Genomic DNA, 23,002 nt, shown 5'->3' with positions numbered 1-23,002 from the left:
TTGGCTTTACCTGATCTGCTGGGGGCGCGACAGGTTAGAGCGAAGGCCCGTGAACTCTATGTCCAGACCTGTGAGCCAAAAAAAAAAAAAAAAAAAAAAGAGTCCCAGACACAGACCAGGGCCCCACTATTCTTGCTGTCAATGCTGCAGGTGGCAAACGTGTTGGGCTCACCGTCGGTGCTCAAGAGGCCAGGTGGGGTCAAGGGGACGAAAAGGAGAAAGCCAAAGCAAGGACACGCCAGGCCGGTCATCCCATGGGCTGGGCTCCACCAGAGCAAGGCCAAGGCCGTAGGTGCTGCTTAACGTCCCACCGCCCAGCCGGGAGGAGGACTCTCCCGCCCTTCTGAGGGGCCCTCTTGGAGCCTCCCGAGGCCTGGCGCCCGTCCCTACTGGGCCTCACCTCTCTGCCCCGTCCTGCCCCGCCCCTGCCCTTCCCCGCAGGCTCACAGCCCCCAGAGCTGAGCTGCGACACTGCCGGGACTCCCCGCGCTTTACCCACGAAGTCAGCGCCCAAGACGAGCTCCTGCAGCAGAGGGAGACTCTGCTCGAACTCGTCGGCGCCCACATCCATGGCCACGCAGCTCCGCCCTGGGCGCCGGGTGCGTGCGGCCACGTGCTGCCACGCGCTTCCGCCGCGCTGCCGGCCTTAAGGAGCTCGCGCGGCGATTGGCTGCACGCCACCACCTGCCCGCCCACAGGTGTCTGCTTGCACACCTCCGCCAGCTGGGGCTGCAGGAGATCCGGCTTTCGCAGCCAGAGCCCAGTTACCGTGGCTGCAGCGATTTCTCTGCAGTTGCTGGAAGGGGCCACTTACGTAGACCTAAGGTATCAAGAGGGGTGGTAGAAAACAGCGCCGGAGAAGGGTGCGCGAGATCGGCCAGCAGCACCCGAAGAACAGCAGTAGGGAGGTAATCACAGCAGCTGTGGCGAGGGGAAGGGCCGCATCTCATCCACATTGAAATCAGCGCTGCTTGGCCCGATCCCCTCCCCCCACACCCCACCTATTTCTTCACTTTGGTCTGCAACATCGTCTGTAATACCCTCTCTCAAACTTGCCCCAAAGACCCTCAGGAACTGCCTATCCAACTGAAGGAATCTGGTGAAGAGATGATCTAGGGCCATCCTATTCCTTGCAGAGAAAACTCCTATGTCCAGGTGAATCCTATTTTTGTCATTGCCAATTTCCAAAGCCACTGGTCCAGTCTTTGGTCTTTACATCTTCCCTTGGACACCAGACTTGTTTGAAAATTCTTCTACAACTACAGTCTTCAAAGTGAGATGCTCCAATCTTTAAAAGGAGGCAAGGAAATATCAGGCCTTTAAGAAACACTTTTAAATGTCTCCACTGGGGTATTTATTGGTCACAAGGGGACCACTAAGTCACTGCATTCTGAAGGCCTCTCAGAACCAATCATACTTTTTAAAAAAATGTTGGTGCATACCCATCTTTTTAAAATATCAAACACTCGTAAATAAAATCTTTAAAAAAATAAAATACCAAACACTCAGAAATAAAAATGTTATTTGATTTCTGTATAAATATGAGATTAGGCCACCCATTTAAAAATTCGGAAAGCTCTAGAAGCCATCTTAACTGCTCACAGGTTCTTTCTCATCGCACCGGGCTTAAATAGCCAGAAACAGTTCTTTTGATTTAATTGAATCCTATGAGAGAGCTGCAGTGATGCCCACCTAGCCCAGCTTCATTTTAGATTCCAGTGATTGCACTTCAAGCTTCTTCTCCTACCCAGCAAATTCTCACTTCAAGCCGAACTGAGCATAAGCCAACCCTGCTCTCGTCCACCTCCACTTTCGGTTCCTCACCGCCTTCCTTCTTCTTTCACATCTGGTTCTGCATGTCAAGGATCAAGAGCCCAAATAAGATCATGATTTGTCCCTTTTATCTTCACAGCACTGTTTATAATAATTAACTGAAAAGGACATTTCCTATTTTAAAAAAAGGTCCACACTCTGCAGCAACAGCTCTCATTTATTCAGATCAACCACTATCAGCTGGACATGGTAACAAGCAGTCTGTACAAACCTCGTATGTGTACTCTCGCCAGAGGGCTCAACGGCAAAGATTTCACGTACCCAAAAACAGCTCATAATCTGTGTTTATTCTTTAACTTATAAACAACATTTAATTTGTCCTTGCAAAGTTAATCATAACTGGCAACAGCTTTTTCTCAGATACTTCTGTCCAAGAGAGGGGAAGAATTTAGCCCTTGATTAAACCACCGCCCCCTCAATACACACACAAGGGGAGGAGGGGATGACCTTAACTAGTGACAACACTTCACAGTAACATGATTAGACAAAACTTCCAAACTGGATGCTCTTCCAAATGCTCTCTTCTGGAGGACAGGACAGCTCACAGCTTTTGTATTCATAGGTTCGGAACAATGGTCCTCTCTCATTCATAGATTCTCTGAGGCTCCCGCAGCACCACACCACCTTCCGTCATGGCACTCTGCAGTCGTTTCATCTGGTTTTGAAGATCCGAAAAGAGGAAAAAGTTAAGTCAGCACAACAAGGAAGCTGACAATAAACAGTTCACCTCCCAAGAGAACTAAAAGAGCTGATTTGCTCCTTGCTAACTCTCAGCCTACACGGATTCTTCCAGAATGTGGTAACAATGACACAGATAAGAGACTCTAGAGATGTCAAAGATTAGCAGCGTTTCATCATACAGACAAGATGTTAACACATGGACAGGGAAACACAGTGGGGGACGTCGCAGTTATAGAGTCAGTCACCCCGGACTCGCTCTGGACAACCCAGCCTCAAGTGACCTGGGCATACGACTCCTGACCTCTGGGCTGCAATGAATGGAATGAGGTCACGCATGTCAGGATACCCACCTCAGCATCTGCCACATGGGAAGAACTTAATAAATGCAACTATTGTTACTGTGTAAGGACCTGCTGTCGGGAATTCCTACTTTTTAAAAAAATAAGTACATGAAAACCAAAATACCGAGTCTGAGGCTGCCTCCCAAGGAGTGGGCTGGTAGACCATGAAGTTGATTCCTGCCTCTAAGCATCGCTCTGCCAGCACTCGTCCTACACTCTCACAAGCCACCACATTTCTGGTGCTGTAGAGGTGCTTTTTAATAGCCCATTCCCGAGTGGATGCTGAAACCACAACCTGGCCGCTGTGATGCTCAACCCGTGCTTCTACGTGATGCTGAGTCCTGATAACTCGCAACCTAAGTGAGATGAGAAGAGAAGAAAATCACAAAAGGGTCCTAAAGGTAAGGCCTCAGGTGAATAAAGGCCTACATTATTTCTCAAGAATACAATGTCTGTTTCACTTCAACATAGTTAACCTGGATTTGACTTGGAAAAGCTGTTTTTCCTCGGTCTTTATGAGCATATCCTCAATAACAATAAACCAAACATTTCCACTTAACCTCAAATATCCAGGAGAAATCTGCTATTTGAGATGTGAGAATTACACAGCATCACTTCAAAAAAGGATTTCAGGAGGCAGAGCTAAGCTCTGTGACCCTCCAGTGAGTAAGGATATTTACTTACGTTATGTTTCTACTTTCCAGCTAACACTAAAATAAATGTAAGATCGATCAAAGATTTAAATTAAAAACTGAAATTGTAATACTAGCAAGATTTTTTTACAACGTCAAACTAAGTCTTATTTATTTAGTTTAAATTCAATTAACATGTAACATTAGTTTCAAAGTGATTCATCAGTCTTATATAACATCCAGTGCTTATTATATCATGTGCCCACCTTAATGTCCACTACCCAGTTATTCCATCCCCCGACCTCTTTCCCCTCCAGCAATGCTCAGTTTGTTTCCTATGATTAAGTCTAAAGTAAGCCTATTTAAATAGGACATCAAACCATGTCATCCAACCTTTATAAAGAAAAAATTGACCAAGTTTTCTACAGTTAAAAAAACAGTAAACTAAAGTCAAAAGGCAGCAAGAAACAAAAAATACTTTAAACACATATTATTCATGGGGCTAATTTCCATATTTATGAGAGCCTCCTATAATTAGTTTTAAAAAAAAAATACCTTAACAGGCAAAAGGTTTGAACAGACCATTCACAGCAACAGAATATTAAAGACTCTTGGGCCCATGAAAATACTCCCATCTCACTGATGAGATGCATGGACTAAGCAATTCATTGCTACCCTGTTTAGGATCATTAAGGTAATCATCGGGCTCTCTGCTCTGCAGGGAGCCTGCTTCTTCCTCTCTCTCTCTCTGCCTGCCTCTCTGCCTACTTGTGATCTCTCTGTCAAATAAATAAAATCTTAAAAAATAAATAAATAAATAACCATTTTTATAACAAAGAACAGACTCCTCACTTGTCTCCCTGCTTCTATTCTTCCCCCGCTTACAAACTTCTCCCCAGAGCAACAAGAATGGTCTTCAAGTTCAAAATTTATTAAATTCTCTCAGCTTCCCACTATTGTGAAAAACTGTGAAGTGCTTACTTCAATTTACAAAGTTTAGGATGTCTCCCACCTACCTCACCATTTCCATCTTACACTGTTCACTCCTGTGCACACTGAGCTCCAGGTACACTGGCCTTGTGGTTCACACACACACGAGCCATTCCCACCCTAGCCATCTCCTCTGCCGGGAATGCTCTTCTTGGCAAACTGTCTTTCAGAAGAGACCTTAGCAGGCGCCCAGTCTCCCCCTCCGAACATCACCCTCTTTAAATTTTCTCCGTGACCCTGACACCTATTTATCGTCCGTCTCTCCGGACCCATCCCCGCCTCCCCGCAATGTCCCCCGACCCCCATCCCCGCCACTAAACCCTCCGCCACCAAATGGCTGCTTCCTGAGAAGGCAATCTCCAGAAATACCTGGCCGGTTGACTGAACTGATGAAAACAATTTGCAGGGTACCGTGCACTGCTCTGTAGGATCGATTAAACGGCCGCCTTGATTACCTGTGCCAGAACTCACGGGAGGGCCACGCTGTCCCCCAGCCCCGCTCTTTCCTGGCCACTCCTAAGAGTTCCAGATTGCGGGGGTTCCGATTGGTGAACTCCGGGGCAACAGCTGCATTTTCCAGAGGGTCCACGTCAGGCTTCGGCGCTGGCTTGGAACTGGTTGAGAACGCTGCGACCCCACACCCTAAGAATGGGAACCACCACACGTGTCTTGAGAAACGACGAACACGGACAAAACAGGACTATGACCCCACCTCTGTCCCCATCCACGCCCCGAAAGGGAGAGAAGAGGTAAGCCTGGTCACAGAGTACAGTCATCACAGACCCAGGTTCTTAATTTCCTATTGTCCCTGCAATGCTGTTAGCCAGTTCCCTGCTCGGAGGGTTAACAGAAAACACGGCTCGCAAACGCTCACTTCATATGCAGGCCCTGGGCGGGGGGCGGGGGGGTGCCATCTGGAGAAGCGAGAATTACCAGGGTTCCTGCAAACCGACAGCCACTCCCAGAGCCGCGACCGGAGCGCCATCGCTGAGGGATCGCTGGCAAAGCCTCAGAAAGGCCTCGCGCCCTTCCCTCATCGGCGTCCCAGCCGCTCGCCGGCAGCAGCCATATTAACTTCGGGAAAAGATTTTGGAATCCAGAGGTCACCTGCACCTCGACCCGGAACTAACAAGTCCCGCGGCCCAGCGGCTGACCCGCCGATCTGTTACCTAGGCTCCTCCAATCACTGCCTGCGCTGGCGTCCACGTGATGCTGTAGCCCGCCAACCACGTCTCAGCGACGCGCTTGCGGGCGGGGCGCAACCCGCTAGTTCGGGCTCCGTGTTCCGCCATGGCCGAGTTGCTTTGTCTGGTCGCAAAGAGGCCGCTGGTCGCTGTGGGATCCACATGCAGCCCCGCTGGACAATGGGGGACAATGTTGTTTTTGTTTTTTTTGTTTTGTTTTGTTTTGTTTTTCAGAAACCGTAATTGTCATTTTTCCCATATGGCCTATATAAAGCTCTTCCCGTCCAACCCAGGTTCCGGGCCACAAGCCTAGGCCCGTGAGCGCAGGAACCAAGCTCGTGACTCGCCGCGTGCTCGCCGAAGACCGTTAAAAGCAAACACGCGGAACTCGCTCAGAAGCCCAGCTTTCCCGTGAAGAAACCGCCCTCTCTAGTCACATCCCAACTCCAAACTCCGCCCTACCGTCCCCCTTTTCTAGAAGGCACTAGAATGTGCAAAGGCGCACGCGCAACCCGCGCCTGGAAGAGGGGAGGAGAAACTTCAGCCGAGCACCTCCTTCCTTCTCCAGCGCAAGACACTGACTTCCGTTCTCCTGCCTTCGCGCCCTTCTTATTCATTCTCTAATTGGGCGAAAATGCTGAGTCCGCCCTCTCTCGGCACCTCACTTCCTGCTCTTCCGCACTGCTCGCTTCCCCCACCACCTCTTCTTTCCTTCCCGCCCTGCCCCGCGGCCGGGCCGGGGGAGCGGTGTTCCCAGCAGTCCCCGCGGCCTCGCTCCGGCCTGTTCCACGCTGTAGCCGCCGCCGCCGTTGTGGCCGCCACCGGGCCTTGGGACCAAGACACTGGTTGTCCGCGGTGAGAGTGAAACTCGACGTGTACCCCGCCGCGAAGATGGAGGGGCCTTTGTCGGTGTTCGGAGACCGCAGCACTGGGGAGGCGATCCGCTCCCAGAACGGTAAGGACGAACGAGGCGTGGGTCAAGCCCACGGCGGTGCGGGGACGAGCCGAGGGCGGTGCGGGTCCCCGCCCCGCTCGGGTCGCGGCCGCGGCTGCGGCGCAGCGCCTTCCCTTTCTCTCCCGGGAGAGGGCCCGGGGTCCGACCGCGCGGGTCTCGTAGCTTCGGGGCGGGGCGGCAGCGCCCTCTCCCCGCTGGCGAGGAATTCCCGAGAGTCCTGCATGTTTGGGGATCTGTCCCGTTGCGTGTGGCTGGCCGTGGATGCCCAGGCCCTGGAACTGGAAAAGCGCTCCCGGGCCTGGAGAGCCAGCTCCCCGCAGTGACACGTGCCGGTCACGCCTCGTGTCCCCTTTGGTCCGGGTCTTAGGTTCCGATTCTGACTAGCGGGAGCGTGTATCTCCACCTTTGCGCCTCGTTTTAGGACCATTACCCAGAAAAGACTGGTCCTAAGTGTTCATTTTACGGATGAGCGAATGGCCGCGATCCACATGACTTGCCCATTGTACCCCACTGGTTAGAACCTGCAGTAGATGCCGGGTGCTCCGTGTCCAGTTCCCATTCTGACCCCACCCATCGCTGACAGGTTTTTACAGTGAAGTTGGATGAGGAAATTTCGGTTGGACGTTAGCCTGAGTGGTACTTAAGATGAGTTTATCCTAACAAACGTTACGAATTAAGACATTTGTTGTTGTTAAACCTCTTGAGAGCGCGTGCACCTGGAAGTTATGGATGTCTGTCCATCTTATTTTAAGTAATTAGTTTAGATTTGTAGATTTGGAAAATCCGGAGGCTGTTGGATGTCATTTACTTTAAGCCGGAATGGCTGTCATTTGGAGCAGTGGATTTAAATTTTTTTTTTTTTTCTCTCATTTCTACAGTTATGGCTGCAGCTTCCATTGCCAATATTGTAAAAAGCTCTCTTGGTCCAGTTGGCTTGGATAAAATGTTGGTGGATGATATTGGTGTGAGTACGCCTGTTTGTTACTTTACAGGAAAATAACAGTGCTTTAACATTGAGCTATGTGAATTCTCTGTTTTTATCAGTGCTGGTACTGGAAGGTGTAGTGAAGGTGATAATGGGTTTCTGATGCGTATCTGTTAACTTAAGAGATGCCGTGTTTGCTGGTGATTGTGTTGTCTTTTTTCTTCCCTGTAAATTTCTTAGGATGTAACTATTACTAATGACGGTGCAACCATCTTGAAGTTATTGGAGGTAGAACATCCTGCCGCTAAAGTTCTTTGTGAACTAGCTGATCTGCAAGACAAAGAAGTGGGAGATGGGACTACCTCAGTGGTAGGTAGTTTGTCACCTGGTAGATGGCTGTAGATGGTTTTCCTAAAATTAAACTTCGATAAAGTGAAGCCATAAGTAAGTCATTTGTTTCTGAGTCAGAAATAAGCTCCATACTTAGGAGGGAGAAAAGTTTCATGAGTTTTTCAGCTACAAAAATATTCATCTATCACATACAGAGGGGTTGTGTTTTTTTGTTTTTGTTTTTTTCAGAGGTTTGTGTTTTTGTTTTTGTTTTTAAGTTCTTTTTCTGTGTCACCTGGGTGGCTCAGTAAGTTAAGTATCTTTCTCGATCTCAGGGTCCTGTGTTCAGGCCCCTCGTTCAAAAAGAAAAAAAAAAAGTTTTGTTTTCTCCTGCCACTACCTGAAACCCAGAAATCCTAAAAATCTTATCTTTATAACTAGCTAGGGGAAGAATATTATTGGCTTTTTTTTTTTTTTATTTCCAAAGATGTTTTTATGTCAAATGCTGATAGGCAAACTTCTCAGATCATCCAGCAAACTGATGTAGTGTGTTTTGTAGTATAGAAACACTATTATTTGGTAAGGAACAAATAATAGTTTGGTTTAAAGACACAGGCAGTAGTTTGTGCAGGAAATGTTTATATTTCTAGGTTAAACTCCAAACCATGAAAAAAACAATCTACTTCTGAAATGACAAATACAATTTCTAAGTAATTTGTTCATAATATTAAAAATAAAGTGATTATAATTTCCCCAGAAGCAGAGTTTTTGATTTGTTAATGTCTTTAGAAGAATGATTATTTGAATTCCGTTAATTAACACATAGTGTATTACTTGTTTCAGAGTTAGAGTTCAGGGATTTGTCAGTTGGATATAACACCCAGTGCTCGTTACATCACGTGCCCTCCTTAATGCCCATCACCCAGTTACCCCTTCCACCCACCACCTCCTCTCCAGCAATCCTCAGTTTCTTAAGATTGAGTCTTTTATAGTTTGTCGCCCTCTTTTTGTCATCTTATTTTGTTTTAACCTCCCTTCCCCTGTGTTCCTGTTTTGTTTCTTAAATTCCACATAAGTGAAATCATATGATAATTGTCTTTGACTGAGCTATTTTGCTTAGCATAATACCCTTTGATTCCATCCATGTCCTTGTCCATGGTAAGATTTCCTTTTTTTTTTTTTTTTTTTTTTTTTAAGATTTTATTTTATTTATTTGACAGATCACAAGTAGGCAGAGAGGGAGAAGCAGGCTCCCCGCTGAGCAGAGAGCCCGATGCGGGGGCTCAGTCCCAGGTCCCCGGGATCATGACCTGAGCCAAAGGCAGGGGCTTTAATCCACTGAGCTGCCCAGATGCCCCCAAGATTTCCTTTTTTTTTTTTTTTTTTTTCCCTAAAGATTTTATTTATTTATTTGACAGAGAGAGATCACAAGACGGAGAGTCAGGCAGAGAGAGAGAGAGAGAGGGAAGCAGGCTCCCCGCTGAGCAGAGAGCCCGATGTGGGACTCGATCCTAGGACCCTGAGATCATGACCTGAGCCGAAGACAGCGGCTTAACCCACTGAGCCACCCAGGTGCCCCAAGATTTCCCTTTTTGATGGCTGAGTAATATTCGTGTGTGTGTGTACATACACTACATAAAAGGATGGTTTTTAAAATAAACCAAATAATCTAAAATAGTATAGGTTATAGGAGGAGTAGAGTCTTCACTTGGTTTCTGTTGAGCAGTTAATATTTAAAGGTAGTGGATGTGTAGTTCTCTACTGTTGTCCACAGAACTGGTTTGTAAGCCAGAACACTTTTCTGGCTTATCAGCCTTTGGCCATTTGCATGTAAAGTACTGTGTACGTGTATAGGGCATCTGGGTGGCACAGTCGGTTAATTGACCCAGGTCATGATCTCAGGGTTATGAGATCAAGGCCCATGTCAGCTCCATGCTGGGCGTGGAGCCTACTTAAGATTCTCTCTCCCTCTCAAAAACAAATGCACAATTTTTTTTTTTTTCCCAGATTCCCAATAACCAGTTATTCACCATCAGTAGCATTCTGGTTGATAATAGCTGATTTTTGTGTAGTTTTTACATATGCATTTCACATACTGTCAGACCAAGAACAATGAATATTTTCTCTACAGGTTATTATTGCAGCCGAACTTCTTAAAAATGCAGATGAACTGGTCAAACAGAAAATTCATCCCACATCAGTTATTAGTGGCTATCGACTTGCTTGCAAGTAAGATTGTTTGCAGTCAGAGAAAATTTTACATTATGCGATGTTATAGTTGTAAACAGTGTTCTTTAAATCTCGTTAATGACTAAATTTTATTTTGAAAAAGTGCTGTTTTAATAGTAATATTTGAAGTAAGAAGTAGAGCTAGTGGTTTGTTTTTTGTTCTTTGTTTTTTCCCATTTGACTACCACATTTTCTCCCAATAATAGATTTTGTTGGCTATGCTTATGGGATAGATAAAATTGCCATGATCTGAAGAGGGAGGATTTATTGTGTCCTCCTCCTATATGAAATGGCCAAACAGAAAATGGGTGCCTAAGACATTTTGACACAGTGATAAAACAAAAAAGTTTGAGTAGTGAACTTATGTTTTCTCCCATACACTTCAAACAGGGAGGCAGTGCGATACATCAGTGAAAATCTAATTATTAACACAGATGAACTTGGAAGAGATTGCCTGATCAATGCTGCTAAGACATCGATGTCTTCTAAAATCATTGGAATGTATCCTTGTGATCGTTCAGTCAAGTTTTAGGCTTTTTTAAAAGTAAGATCTTGGTTAGTTTTTGTGCTGAGTGATACTGTATTAAAATTGTTTGCTTCCTTCCTTGCTTTTCTAGGGGGAGAGATAATAATAAAGTGTCACAGTAATACGAATTGCAAGCAATGATAAATAGTATTCCAGCATTTTGAAGGCATAGTTAATGCTTGTTTCTTTGATGAGATTGCTGAAAGGAAGTGCCTTTGAAGTCCCTTGATTTTTGTGTGCACCCGTTATCCATTCCATGCTCTTGTTCTCCTTAACTCTTGGCTTAGAAATGGTGATTTCTTCGCCAATATGGTAGTAGATGCTGTCCTGGCAGTGAAATACACAGATGTAAGAGGCCAGCCTCGCTACCCAGTCAATTCCGTTAATATTCTGAAAGCCCATGGGAGAAGTCAGACGGAGAGTCTGCTCATCAGTGGCTATGCACTCAACTGTGTGGTGGGATCCCAGGGTAAGGCCTAGGATTTGATACTATAGGCTAAAATTTGTTTTTTATAGACTGTGTACTATATATATCCTTTAGGTGATCTATCTAAGACCAGCACTTACTGTTTAGGAAAGCCCAGGGGAAAAGGAAAGTATACATCCAGGTTTTCAGTTTCGCTTGTGTAATGTAAACACATAAAACTTGGGAAAAATGAAAGTTAAGGAAAGGTAGAGGCCATAAAAATTTGTAAGGTTAAATGTAATAAAAATGTAAATTTATCTATCTTTAGAGTTGGTATAATTTAATATTTCTTATTACTTTCATTATGCTTTAAGAATAGTTGTATTTTATAAAATGTAACATTGTTACAGTTCTTATAAAGGAATTTAATGTGTTCAATTATAGGCATGACCAAGAGAATAGTCAATGCAAAAATTGCTTGCCTTGACTTCAGCCTGCAGAAAACAAAAATGAAGCTTGGTGTACAGGTGGTTATTACAGACCCTGAGAAACTGGACCAGATTAGACAGAGGTATGTTGACCTTTGAAAGAGGTGTTTGTAAATTAGACTTCTATTAGAGCAGGTGACAATTAAAAAAAAGTATACAAAAAAAAAGGAGTGGGGCACCTGGGTGGCTCAGCGAGTTACACATCTGACGTGGACTTGGGTGGAGATCTCAGTCCTGAGATGGAGCCCCATGATGGGCTCTGCGCTCAGCAGGGAGTCTGCAAGTCCCTCTGCCCCTCCCCCTGCAATCTTTAAAAAAAAAAAAAAAACAAGGAATGTTACACTTTTAGATAACAGCAAGTAATCAACCAGCTGCCAGGTAGCAGAGGACGGTGATGACGCAATGGGATTATTTAAGTGTGGGTGTCTTGGAGGACTTGAAAAATTAATTTTTACTTATTTGGGGGTGCGGAATGAGTATAGGGGAGAGGCAGAGGGAAAAGCAGGCTCACTGCTGAGCAAGCAGCCCAACGTGGAACTCAATCCCAGGACCCTAGTATCATGACCTGAGGCGAAGAAGGCACACATTTAACCGACTGAGCCACCTAAGTGTCCCGAAAACTTAATCTTTACCAAAGTCAAACTTTCTCTGGAAAGTTAGAAAGCGGAGGTGACTTGTTGTTTTAAGATAGATTTGGTGATACAGCTTCGATGAAAATTTTGATTTGATGCATGAAGATATCACTAAAGATATATCCACAAACATAATTTCTCAAATAAACAGCGTAGTGTTGATTGAATGCTTCCTGTATGCCAGGAGCTCGGGGGTGCTACATAGTTACTGATCAGTTAGCATGCTAGAGAGCTAGAGTTCAGTTTGACTGCTTGCTTCCACTGGACCCCTGTCGTTCACATATTTTAATGATTAGTTGATTTTGTTAAAAAATAAAACACAGTAACTGACCCAAACCTACAAGAAATCTTTGCCAAGATGTGGCTCTCTCCTTTAGATCTGCATATGTACTTTTTTCTTCCCAGTAGACAAAGTATCCTTTCTTTGACCAAAGGCCAGTCCCTCTAGTGTAAGTGTACTCAAGCTGCATCTCCAGTTACGAATTCCATTTCTCATTCTTCTTCTAAATTCTACTTGCAGCCGCTTTGTAGCTCTCTTAACCAGAGATAAAAGCCTCCTACTCACATCCTGCTCCACTTACTCTCTAGCCTTCCCCATCTCTTCACCACTGGATGTCCCAAGTTTTTTACACAAAATCGGTTTGCTGGTATTTTATTTCTCATCTCCTTCTCAGTTCTAATCTGTTCTCCAGTGGAGGACCATTTGCTAAGGTCACTGTTGGCCCCTAGGGTAAAATTCTAGAAAACTAGACACTTTGAGTCTTCATTTGACCATCGTCAAGCTAGTGACTACTCCCTTCTTGAAACACTTGAAGAGACGGCCATGGCATTATGGTACTGCCCCCTCGGTATTTGTATGCCTGGGCAGCCCCGGGCTCTGCTCTGCTGTCCCTGGGATAACTCCTTGTCACTTCTAGGACTGCAGATACTATGTCAGTGCTGGAAACTTCAAATCTGTTTCTCAGAGCTTCAAACACCTATGAACACTGTAGGCATCGCAGAGTTGGTGTTTAAAACTGAACATAAATCTGCTAGTGCCGCTTTAGTGATGAGGACCCTTGGAGAAAACTAGGAAATATTCTTAACTCCTTTTTTTACCTCATGCCTTTTTTCTTCTAATCTCTCACTTAAAACCACTTGATTTTTATCATCAAATTAAATCTCAAATTCATCTGCTTTCCATTCTCCTGCCCACTGTTGTTGGGGCAGCCAAACTGGCCACCTGGTTTCCACTCTTCCCCCTCTCCCAGACTTCTCCACACAGCAGCTACAACGACCTCATCACTTCCAAGGGCAGAGCTTTTTGTAGGTTTCCCATTGCTCTGGAACAGATTTTGTAATTTCTTCAATGTTTTTTTTCCTCTGTGGTCTGGCCACACCTGGAACTAGGATCCATCAGACCCCCCCCCCCCCCCCCCGGTCCTTAATAATTTTCTTTCCTGCACTGTGATGTACCTTCTCCCTACTGGTTTTGACTGCTTAATTTTTTACTTACTCTTGAGCTGGTCAGTCTCTCAAAACTTTTCTTTCTCCGTCAGTCTAAATTCTGTTCTGCTGTGAGTTCTCCACTTGATCTTCCTGGGCCTTGCACGGTTTTTGTGTGTGTTTGTAGGACTCAGACTTTAAGCTTCAGAGGCGGAGCCCCAAGGAAGTGCTTGGCTTCGCAGCTCCTGCCTGCAGTGTGGCATCTAGCTCTGTATGCACGGGGAGGTTAATTTGAGGTCATCTTGAATTCATTCTACTTTAAAAATTCTTTGAATGGTAAGTGAGATGGTTTCAGTGATGGGTATTTTGCCTCTTTGGGATCTGTTTCCCTTCCTCATAGCTTGCTTACGATTTCCATCTTGTGTCTGCCTGCCTCCTGGCAGCTCGCGTGAAGGATGCTCCTTTCAAAAACTGAATTCTCTGTCATCCTGAACCATTTTACTCCAGGAGTCATTGGCTGACTCTCTCCATCACCTCGGCCATAAACCGAGACTTCTGTTCAGACCATCTGTTCTCATCAGACATGGTCTTCGATCTCCAGGTTACTTCCTCTTTGCCTCATTCCTCCATCTTTCCAGTGTAGTCTCCCCCCTGATGTCAGGGGACCCTTTTGAAGACACCGATTTGATAATACTCTATTTAAAAATACTAAACTTGTTAGCAGTCCACATACTAGCATCCCTACAAAAGGTTTTCCATTTTCTGGTCCTACTGGCCCTTTCAGTGCTGCACCCTTCTTAACCCCGGGCCTTCGGGCTTTCCTCATGTCACCTTGCAGGCTAGAGTCTGGCCTCTCAGCATCTCTGCATTCCATTGTGGTACCTCTTGTCCAGAGCATGGCTGAGTGTTCACCTGCCAGATCCCTAAAGACAGGGTCACTGTTTCCTTTCTAACCACAGTTTTTTGTTAGGAACTCCCATTGGGGTGGAGGGCACAGGTGGTAATTTTAAAATTTTTTGAACTTTTCTGTAAATTGATTTAAATTTCGGCCACAGAAGGGAAAGAATGATGTAATTTAATGTGCATTTATTTTGTGGGAAGTACGTAATGGAAGTTAGAACTAGATAAACACAGAAGATGACTTTGGGTTCTCATTTCTCTGTAGAGAATCCGATATCACCAAGGAGCGGATCCAGAAGATCCTGGCTACTGGTGCCAACGTTATTCTAACCACTGGTGGAATTGATGACATGTGTCTGAAGTATTTTGTGGAGACAGGCGCTATGGCAGTTAGAAGAGTTTTAAAAAGGGACCTTAAACGCATCGCTAAAGCTTCTGGAGGTAGGGCCTCTGCTGGCTCCAGCTGTGGTGTGTCATGTTACCATAAGTACCAGTGTGCGTCTTTACATTGGAAAGTCCTCACTAAGCAGCTTCAGAAACATCAAGTTTTTACTTTTTACTCCCTTAACGCGTCATGTGACAGAGAGATCTTATGAAGTCACTTTTCATGTTACTGGAAAAGTTATGCTGAATTTCTTTACCTCAAAATGACATAGTTCCATGTCAGGATAAAAGGACGGTGGTTTGTCTGATGCCTAACTGTAAACCTTAAACTTGCATCTGTGTATTACTTCTATCATAAATGTTTCTGAATTTAAGACCAGGTATGAAAACGTTCATGGGAAAACAGTACTTACAGATCTTTGTCATTATTTTAATAGCAACTGTTCTGTCAACCCTGGCCAATTTGGAGGGAGAAGAAACTTTTGAAGCTTCAATGTTGGGGCAAGCAGAAGAGGTGGTACAGGAGAGAATTTGTGATGATGAGCTGATCTTGATCAAAAAGTAAGCTGCTTTCTAAATCATGAAGCTGTACAGATTTTATTGATGTGTAGAAGTAGATGGCCTTCCCATTGATTTGCTGCTCTAGTCTTGCAGTGATAGGAGCGGTTATACGCATGGGAGAGAACAATGTTAGGCCGTGGTAAATGGAGGTGGAGTGACCATTTCATCTCTTCTGCCGGGCCCAGACACTGCTTCTGTGTCTGAATGAACTGTGAGCAGAATTCAGTTAAGGTGCTTACAGTGAATTTGTAGGTAGATTTATTTTATAAAAATACTGATACAAAACTTATTTTTTTAATAGCACCAAGGCTCGCACATCTGCATCAATTATCTTACGTGGGGCAAATGATTTCATGTGTGACGAGATGGAGCGCTCTTTACATGATGCTCTTTGTGTGGTGAAGAGAGTTTTGGAGTCAAAATCCGTGGTTCCAGGTGGGGGCGCTGTAGAAGCAGCCCTTTCCATATACCTTGAGAACTACGCAACCAGCATGGTAAGAACATCTAATAACATGTTTTTTTAAGAAGGGCCTGGGACCCCATCTTTGGCATTTGGTTACTATGCCCTTGAGACCTGTGCTGCTGCTGTGGGTTTTGTGAAGACAGTGCATTGTCTTTCTTCCCAGGGGTCTCGGGAACAGCTTGCTATTGCGGAGTTTGCCAGATCGCTTCTTGTTATTCCGAACACACTGGCAGTTAACGCTGCCCAGGACTCCACAGATCTGGTTGCAAAGTTAAGAGCTTTCCACAATGAGGCTCAGGTTAATCCAGAACGCAAAAATCTAAAATGGTAAGCATACAATTTCCTTGTCCCTTTCATGGTCATCTGTGTATCCTGTGTGGTAGTTAACTTTATTTTAAACTCCAGAAAGATTGATAGCTAGTGATTATATTCGCATGGGTGTATTTTAATTAGCATCTCTGACTCCCAGATCTCTTCCTGCTTCTCTGGGTAATCCCTGTACTTGTACAAGGGTCCCACAGATGCAGGGGGGATTGTTTTGGGGTGATCTGAATCTTTTTTTTTTTTAATATTTTATTATTATTATTTATTTGACAGAGAGAGAGAGATCACAAGTAGGCAGCGAGGCAGGCAGAGAGAGAGAGGGGAGGAAGCGGGCTCCCTGCCGAGCGGAGAGCCCGACGCGGGACTCGATCCCATGACCCCAGGATCATGACCTGAGCCGAAGGCAGAGGCTTTAACCCACTGAGCCACCCAGGCGCCCCTGATCTGAATCTTCTTAAGCAGTCCCTGTTTAAGATGTTAAATGATGTTTAGAAACAGTGTCCTCACTATCCTCTAACCTTTCTACAACTCTTTCAGTACTTCTCATTATTGGTAATCAGCTACTGTAGTATTCAGGGGTCTACCATAAGGTCCCAACATTTCCCAAGATGAGCATTGGAGTGGAGTGGCCAGATTTAAAGAGCTGGAATGGGATAGGTGTACGTTATATAAGATGCCATTGAATAGTTTTTTCTAAACTGCAGGATTGGTCTTGATTTGGTTAATGGTAAACCCCGAGACAACAAGCAAGCAGGGGTGTTCGAACCAACCATAGTGAAAGTGAAGAGTTTGAAGTTTGCAACAGAAGCTGCAATTACCATTCTTCGAATTGATGATCTCATCAAATTACACCCTGAGAGCAAAGATGACAAGCATGGAGGTTACGAAGATGCCGTTCACTCGGGAGCCCTTGATGACTGATCTGCTTTATCCTTTATTTATAACAATGTTGGATACAATTCTCTTGTTGAGTATTACACATTAAAAAAAGTAAACTGTCAAGCCTTGGGTTCTCATGAAAGATGGTTTCCATCCTCACTTTGGTTGGTCCTATGATCTCACATACTGTAATTTAGTACCGTACTAGTTTAAAAGGAGGTTAAGGTCCAGTTGTGTTTAGGCATGATTAATTGTTAAGTAATTTCATCCTCTCTGAACACACATTGCTATGCCCATCCCACCCCCAATGCACAAGGCAGCAACACCACGGTGTCCACCCTTCCGTTCCATCGTGTGTAACAAGGTAACAAGAATCCGACAGCCGGACGCTCCAAGAGGATGGCCCAAGGCTATAGCCCCTCCTTGAATGTTGACCTAAGGGGAAAAAGATAATACACCGTTTATTCTGTGGACACAGAGTAAAAATCCTAAATTATCTTTTCCCTTTTAACATTACACCAGTAAACTATCCTTTCAAGTTCCACTTTGATTTTTTTTTTTTTTTTTTTTTTATTTGACAGAGAGAGATCACAAGCAGGCAGAGAGAGAGGAGGAAGCAGGCTCACTGCTGAGCAGAGAGCCCGATGCGGGGCTCGATCCCAGGACCCTGAGATCATGACCTGAGCCGAAGGCAGCGGCTTAACCCACTGAGCCACCCAGGCGCCCCTCCACTTTGATTTTAACTGCTTAGGAACTTGATGCCCTGTGACGTGCGCCCTGACTACCTTACTAGCTCAGAAAAGTCAAGGCTGCTCTGCGACAGAAGTAAATGAAGAGAGTCCAGGGGTTTCGCCCTGAGAAGCAATAAAAGAACCCCTGAGTCCCAGTGGAGCTTCCCAGTGTTCACCCAGTAACAGTATGGCCACTGCCTGCCACACTACAGAGCTATGTGTGCCTGGGGTTTGCTGTTTACAATGAGATTTGCACTGCAAACGCACATCTGCTAACCATCCTTCAGACTGCTCACTCGGGTTTACCTTCTCTGGGTTTAATCCAAGTTCTTTAGTTATTGCCACGGAGAGGGCAGCAAAAGCTTCGTTGATCTCAAATACATCCACATCCTCCAGGGACCAGCCTGCTTTTGCAACCTAAGGGGAAGATGAATGGAATAGAGGCCTAAACACCCACGTGGCCGCCTCCTTGTAGATACTAGAACATATACTATGTGACATCGGAGGATCTCTTAAGGGTTCCTCCATGAACCTAGTGATAACCATTCTAAGACACAGAAAACATCCCTCTGGAATCAAAGTTTTGAAGTAGTAACACATTACGTGTAGGTGAAATGATCTACGTGGTTTATCGGTTCCGCTAAAAAACAGATTCAGCTGTTCTTGGCTGTTCTTTGTGGCAGGGAAGCAGACTAGAGATACAACTAACATGAAAAAGCTCATTGAAGACTAATGGGGAAACTTTCATAAAAGGGGGGAAAAAACATGAAATCTGAGAGGAATAAACAAAAAGCTCAACCTTGGCATTTTGGGGTGGAGGATCTGAGCCAAGGTTTGAGAAGGCGGAACTGAAAAGTGAATTACAGCGTGGTGTTCTGGTCCCAAAGACGTTCATTCTCCCAACAAAGAACAGGTGCCAAGATTCAGAATTAAACTCACAGCTTGCTTTATCGCTGGAATCGGTCCTGTCCCCATAATGGCAGGCTCCACGCCTACTTGTGACCAGGAAACGATCTGTGCTAACGGTGTGAGCCCTCGATTAGCGGCCTCCGACTTCTTCATTAGCACCACAGCGGCAGCACCATCATTTATTCCTGTGAAATATGAACATCCTCGCTTTTGAAATGCTCATTGAGTTCTATACCTGTGCCTACTTTCTCCAAACACCTGAAGACACGTGTTCAATTATTCTTTATACATAATCTTGACAAAGTCAGTTGCCATAATGCCTTTTTTTTTTTTTTAAAGACTTTATTTGACCGCGAACATGCACAAGCGGGGAAGCGGGAAAAGCTGGCTCCCCATGGAGCAAGGAGCCTGACACGAGGCTCGATCCCGGGACTCAGATCATGACCTGAGCTGAAAGCAGGTGCATAACTGACTGAGCTACCCAGACGCCCCCATAATTCCTATTTTCCAGTGTAATTAGAAATGCTAAGTTTGGTAATATGACATAATTAACCACAGAACATTTTAACCGAGGAAAGTGGAAAGATCGAAAGACTGGGGGAGGGAACAGTAATGAAAAGAAAAAGAAGAAATAGCCTTGCTCAGGGGACCTGGGTGGCTCAGTCGGGTAAGCATCTGCCTTCAGCTAAGGTCATCATCCTGGGGTCCTGGGATTGAGCCCTGCATCAGGCTCCCTGCTCTGCAGGAAGTCTGCTTCTCCCTCTCCCACTCCCCCTGCTTGTGTTCCCTCTGTTGCTATCTCTCTCTCTCTCTGTCAAATAAAATCTTCAAAAAAAAAAAAAACAAAAAAGAAATAGCCTCGCTCTCATATAAGGCATTGGGAGTTTCTGGTTTTGGAAAAGCATCGAGAGACAAGATCAAACTCTGTGGTTCCCTAATTTGCTTTTTCATCTATATGTCTAGTTCGGATATTGAGAAGTCAAATCCATTCTTTATAAGTCAAAAATACGGCAATGCTAGGGGCCCCTGAGGGGCTCAGTGGGTTAAGCCTCTGCCTTCAGCTCAGGTCCTGACCTCAGGATCCTGGGATCAAGCCCCGCATCAGGCTCTCTGCTCAGCAGGGAGCCTGCTTCCCCCTCTCTCTCTGCCTGTCTCTCTGCCTGCTTGTGATCTCTGTCTCTCTCTGTGTCAAATAAATAAAATCTTAAAAAAAAAAAATTGGGCGATGCTAGTAATGATCAAATATAGAGAAACTACATCTTCCCTTCAAGCAACTAAAGATCTTAGCATAATTTGCATATAAATAATAAATGAAATGAAAAAGTCATCAATTTGGTAGGCCTAGCAGAAGATGGTTCCCCTCAACTGCCCTTTAGGAACTCAAACCTGAAGCATTAGCTGGGGTGACTGTTCCTGTTCCATCTGTAAGAAAGTATGGCTTTAACTTAGATAGGCCTTCTATGTTGCTCCCATGGCGAGGAAACTCATCTGTTTTCACTTCAGTGAGACCTGAGCAAAGGAAAATGAATTAACCAAGATTAGTACCAAGATGGCAGTGAGTGTGCCAGGAATGGTGCAGTCCTCAGACATGAGGCTTCAAATTTGGAAAGAAGGTTTACTAAAAAATACTTCAATTCCAACAGGAAAGTACACAAAATAAAAGGTGCATGTTCCCAGATTTTATAAGCGCTGTCCTCATGAGATACTTCGAGTGTTTTCCACAACCACAGCCCTTTCTGAGGAAGGCAGTTCTTTGTGCGAAAGGTGGTAAAGGTATGGGGTGTAGGACTTAGCTGGTTACAACTGACAGGATCAGGGAACGTCAAAGCCAATCTCATAAGGGTGGACGTAAGCAATGGCAGTTATTGGTAACAGAACAGTTGATCAGTAAGAGCTCTTTGACCGGAACATTCCATATGAGATAACAGCAAAGGACTCAAAAACATGCACCCTCAAGAAACACGAATTGTATGCAGACATATACAGGAAGTAGTGCGGGTTCGATTCTGAGGAGATTTAGCCTGTAGGGGCAAAAGGTCAGCTGTTGCCTCCTAACAATGATAAGCCAATGCTCCAGTTTCTCACACAAAACCTGCTCTTATCTACAGACCAGTGTGGACACTCTGGGACCAGAAGTGCTCAGAGCCAACACAGTGCCCCATGTTCTCACCCTCCAGCACCCGATACACATGGCCCCCAGCCCGCCATTTTCAGATGTACCCAAGATCAACCTTTTCTTTGCAACCTAAAAGACCTAAGACACGATATATAAACATTCCTGTATATTATTTTTTGGATCATTCTTATCTATAAATAGGTACATCAATGTTTAAACCATTGTAGTCTATATACTCACCTTTTCTAGAAGATACAAAAACTGGTATAATCTCTTTGTCAAAATAGCCAGCTTGCTGGGCACTCTCCGTCCTGTTCTGGGACACAACTGCATACTTGTCCTGATCTTCTCGGCTCACTTGCCATTTTTTGGCTACATTTTCAGCTGTGAAAGAAAATAGTAATAATAAAGCAAAAGATAAGCATTTTCAGGAACTGGCTTTTAGAAGCTCAAGTTTTTCAGCTGTAACCCAGCACTGCCCCCCCGCCCCGCCGTGCCCCAAGCAGGCCCAACGATAGTCTGAGATGGTTCTGGCCTCCCACTGGCGATGAATTTGGGAAGGCTGCAGGGACTCTTAAGAAGTCATTTGCTTTCTTTGCTTCCTTCCTGCCTTCTCTTTTCCTACGGAACTATAAACTTTGGGAAATTTCCTCTATGCAGATTCACCAACTGTTTGTATTTTTGCCCCATTCACTTCATCATTCTCTCTCTGAACCATCTGAGAAAAAGTTATAATCATGGCTCTTTATCCCTCAATTTTTAATTTCACTGTATCTTTCCCCCGAACGGCCATTTTCTTACATGAGCACAGCTCTCAAAATCAGGAAATTTAACACTTACACAATCCTATTATTTAATCCTTGGTCCATCATCAAGCTTCACCTGGGTCCCAGTGACGTCCTTTGTGGCTCATTCGTATGTTCATACCAGGATCTTCACTGCCAATCTCATCAGTGTCCTTCTACTGAGAACAGCTCCTCATACTACCTTTGTGTTTCTTTACCTTGATACTCTTGAAGGGACCAGTTCTTTTACCAAACGTCTCCAATTTACGTTTGAGGTCTCCTCAAGATTAGATTAAGGTTTTGCAGAAAAGCAGGTATCCCACTGACCTGACCATCTCGATGAACCTCACTGGTTTATCTCAGGTGGTGCAAGCTTTGACCACTTGGTTAAAGTCTCTCTACACTGTACAGTTACTACTTTTCCATTTATAATTTTTTTAAAGATTTTGTTTGAGAAAGCAAGCAAGAGAGAGAGCACAAACAAGGGAGGGGCAGAGGGAAAGGCAGAAGCAGAGGCCCTGCTGAGCCGAGCAGGGAGCCAGATGCGGGGCTCAATCCCTGAGATCATGACCTGAGCAGAAGGCAGACGCATAACCGACTGAGCCACCCAGGTGACCCTCCATTTATAATTAATCAGGAAGTCAGGGGAAGTTATTTTGACACTACAAAGAAATGTCTTCCTCACCCAATTTTACCCGCTTCTCTTCACATTCACGATTTTCCAACTCTAGCCTTCCTCTGTTCTGGCATCTACTATAAAGAGCTTTTCCCTCTCTCCATTTATCATCTTGACATCAGTATGGATTCAAATATTTTCACTTCATTTAACAAATCATATAACCCATTACTGTCATTATTGGACGAGGAACTTCCGGGAGCCACTGGGCAGCACGGGCTTTGTCTTCCGGCTGCTTCCGGAACCAGAGCTGGGCGTCAAGATCTGGTCCCTGAACATTCTGTGTGCCCTACTGTCAGGGCCTCTGGGTTTCTACTTGCTGCACTGAACTTGGACATATTGGTCTGACTAGTGCCCAGTGAACTTCCTGGTCATTTCTTTTTCTTTTTTTTTTTTTCAATTTTAAAGATTTTACTTATTTACTTGAGAAAGAGAGAGCCAGAACATGAGCGGGATGAGGGGCAGAGGGAGAAGCAGACTCCCCTCTGAGAAGGAAGCCAGACATGGGGCTCGATCCCAGGACTCTGGAATCATGACCTGAGCCGAGGGCAGATGCTTCACAGACTGAGCCACCCAAGCCCCCCTCTTGGGCCTCTTTTTAATGATCTGAGGTCTGAGGGCAGCCATGATGCCAAGCGGGAGATGGCTGCCACCACCACAGGCCATGCTAGGGAAGAGACTTATTTTGTCCCACCCT

At 45.1% G+C, this 23,002-nt stretch overlaps 4 protein-coding genes and 2 non-coding genes across 9 annotated transcripts in view; 3 read left to right on the top strand and 3 right to left on the bottom strand.

The window, feature by feature from the left end:
* Positions 1–696, bottom strand: part of PNLDC1 (PARN like, ribonuclease domain containing 1) — an 18,176-nt gene extending 17,480 nt beyond the window's left edge. The window contains exons 1-2 of one of the 3 annotated variants that reach the window (XR_004380256.1): positions 496–696; positions 11–68 (exon numbers count right to left, since the gene is read on the bottom strand). Coding sequence is in view for 2 of the 3 variants with exons in the window: in XM_032837232.1 (XP_032693123.1) it covers positions 11–68; positions 496–571 (134 nt within the window). In the remaining variant the exon portion in view is untranslated. The remainder of the gene's footprint in view (positions 1–10; positions 69–495) is intronic. The other 2 variants (XM_032837232.1, XM_032837231.1) reach the window with 2 other exon arrangements.
* A 1,274-nt stretch (positions 697–1,970) lies between these two features.
* Positions 1,971–5,569, bottom strand: MRPL18 (mitochondrial ribosomal protein L18). Of its 2 annotated transcripts, none has more exons than XM_032837229.1 (4): positions 5,411–5,569; positions 4,933–5,119; positions 2,980–3,211; positions 1,971–2,488 (listed from the first exon to the last, which is right to left on the bottom strand). In XM_032837229.1, the coding sequence occupies exons 1-4, from the start codon at positions 5,460–5,462 to the stop codon at positions 2,417–2,419; spliced, it is 543 nt and encodes a 180-aa protein (XP_032693120.1). In that variant the 5' UTR covers positions 5,463–5,569; the 3' UTR covers positions 1,971–2,416. The 2 variants fall into 2 exon arrangements, with proteins under 2 accessions (XP_032693120.1, XP_032693121.1); XM_032837230.1 differs by having other exon boundaries at positions 2,421–2,488; positions 3,129–3,211.
* An 811-nt stretch (positions 5,570–6,380) lies between these two features.
* On the top strand, positions 6,381–17,211 carry TCP1 (t-complex 1). The gene is made up of 12 exons (XM_032837186.1): positions 6,381–6,616; positions 7,495–7,580; positions 7,782–7,910; positions 10,003–10,100; positions 10,491–10,601; positions 10,914–11,095; positions 11,477–11,603; positions 14,743–14,918; positions 15,299–15,422; positions 15,724–15,916; positions 16,049–16,212; positions 16,914–17,211. Exons 1-12 carry the CDS (start codon positions 6,553–6,555, stop codon positions 17,128–17,130), a joined length of 1,671 nt encoding a protein of 556 aa, XP_032693077.1. The 5' UTR covers positions 6,381–6,552; the 3' UTR covers positions 17,131–17,211.
* Positions 10,270–10,407, top strand: LOC116854988. The gene has a single exon (XR_004380266.1). It is a non-coding gene; the product is annotated as a small nucleolar RNA SNORA29 (small nucleolar RNA).
* Positions 15,484–15,613, top strand: LOC116854987. The gene has a single exon (XR_004380264.1). It is a non-coding gene; the product is annotated as a small nucleolar RNA SNORA20 (small nucleolar RNA).
* ACAT2 (acetyl-CoA acetyltransferase 2) lies at positions 17,124–21,228 on the bottom strand (the record flags this gene model as incomplete). The annotated part of the gene is made up of 5 exons (XM_032837198.1): positions 17,124–17,523; positions 18,126–18,236; positions 18,759–18,913; positions 20,115–20,237; positions 21,085–21,228. Coding segments are annotated over 5 exons (704 nt in total), but the record flags the coding sequence as incomplete, so codon positions are not given.
* Between the last annotated feature and the right edge of the window lie 1,774 nt (positions 21,229–23,002).

The sequence above is a fragment of the Lontra canadensis genome, unplaced genomic scaffold (assembly GCF_010015895.1).
Source record: "Lontra canadensis isolate GAN:19392208 unplaced genomic scaffold, GSC_riverotter_1.0 scaffold97, whole genome shotgun sequence".
Taxonomy (NCBI): domain Eukaryota; kingdom Metazoa; phylum Chordata; class Mammalia; order Carnivora; family Mustelidae; genus Lontra; species Lontra canadensis.
This window is presented reverse-complemented; position numbering and strand designations above follow the sequence as displayed.

What these genes read in the sequence shown, in the direction of transcription:
- MRPL18 (XM_032837229.1), bottom strand. Translation starts at nt 5,462, where the DNA reads ATGGCGCTCCGGTCGCGGCTCTGGGAGTGGCTGTCGGTTTGCAGGAAC. An exon ending in GTCGGTTTGCAGGAACCCTG is followed by an intron (nt 5,120 to 5,410) that starts GTAATTCTCGCT and finishes TCCCATTCTTAG; the next exon opens with GGTGTGGGGTCGCAGCGTTC. An exon ending in GGGAGGCAGCCTCAGACTCG is followed by an intron (nt 2,489 to 2,979) that starts GTATTTTGGTTT and finishes CTTCAAAACCAG; the next exon opens with ATGAAACGACTGCAGAGTGC.
- TCP1 (XM_032837186.1), top strand. Translation starts at nt 6,553, where the DNA reads ATGGAGGGGCCTTTGTCGGTGTTCGGAGACCGCAGCACTGGGGAGGCG. An exon ending in TCTTCTAAAATCATTGGAAT is followed by an intron (nt 10,602 to 10,913) that starts GTATCCTTGTGA and finishes CTCTTGGCTTAG; the next exon opens with AAATGGTGATTTCTTCGCCA. An exon ending in CATCGCTAAAGCTTCTGGAG is followed by an intron (nt 14,919 to 15,298) that starts GTAGGGCCTCTG and finishes TTATTTTAATAG; the next exon opens with CAACTGTTCTGTCAACCCTG.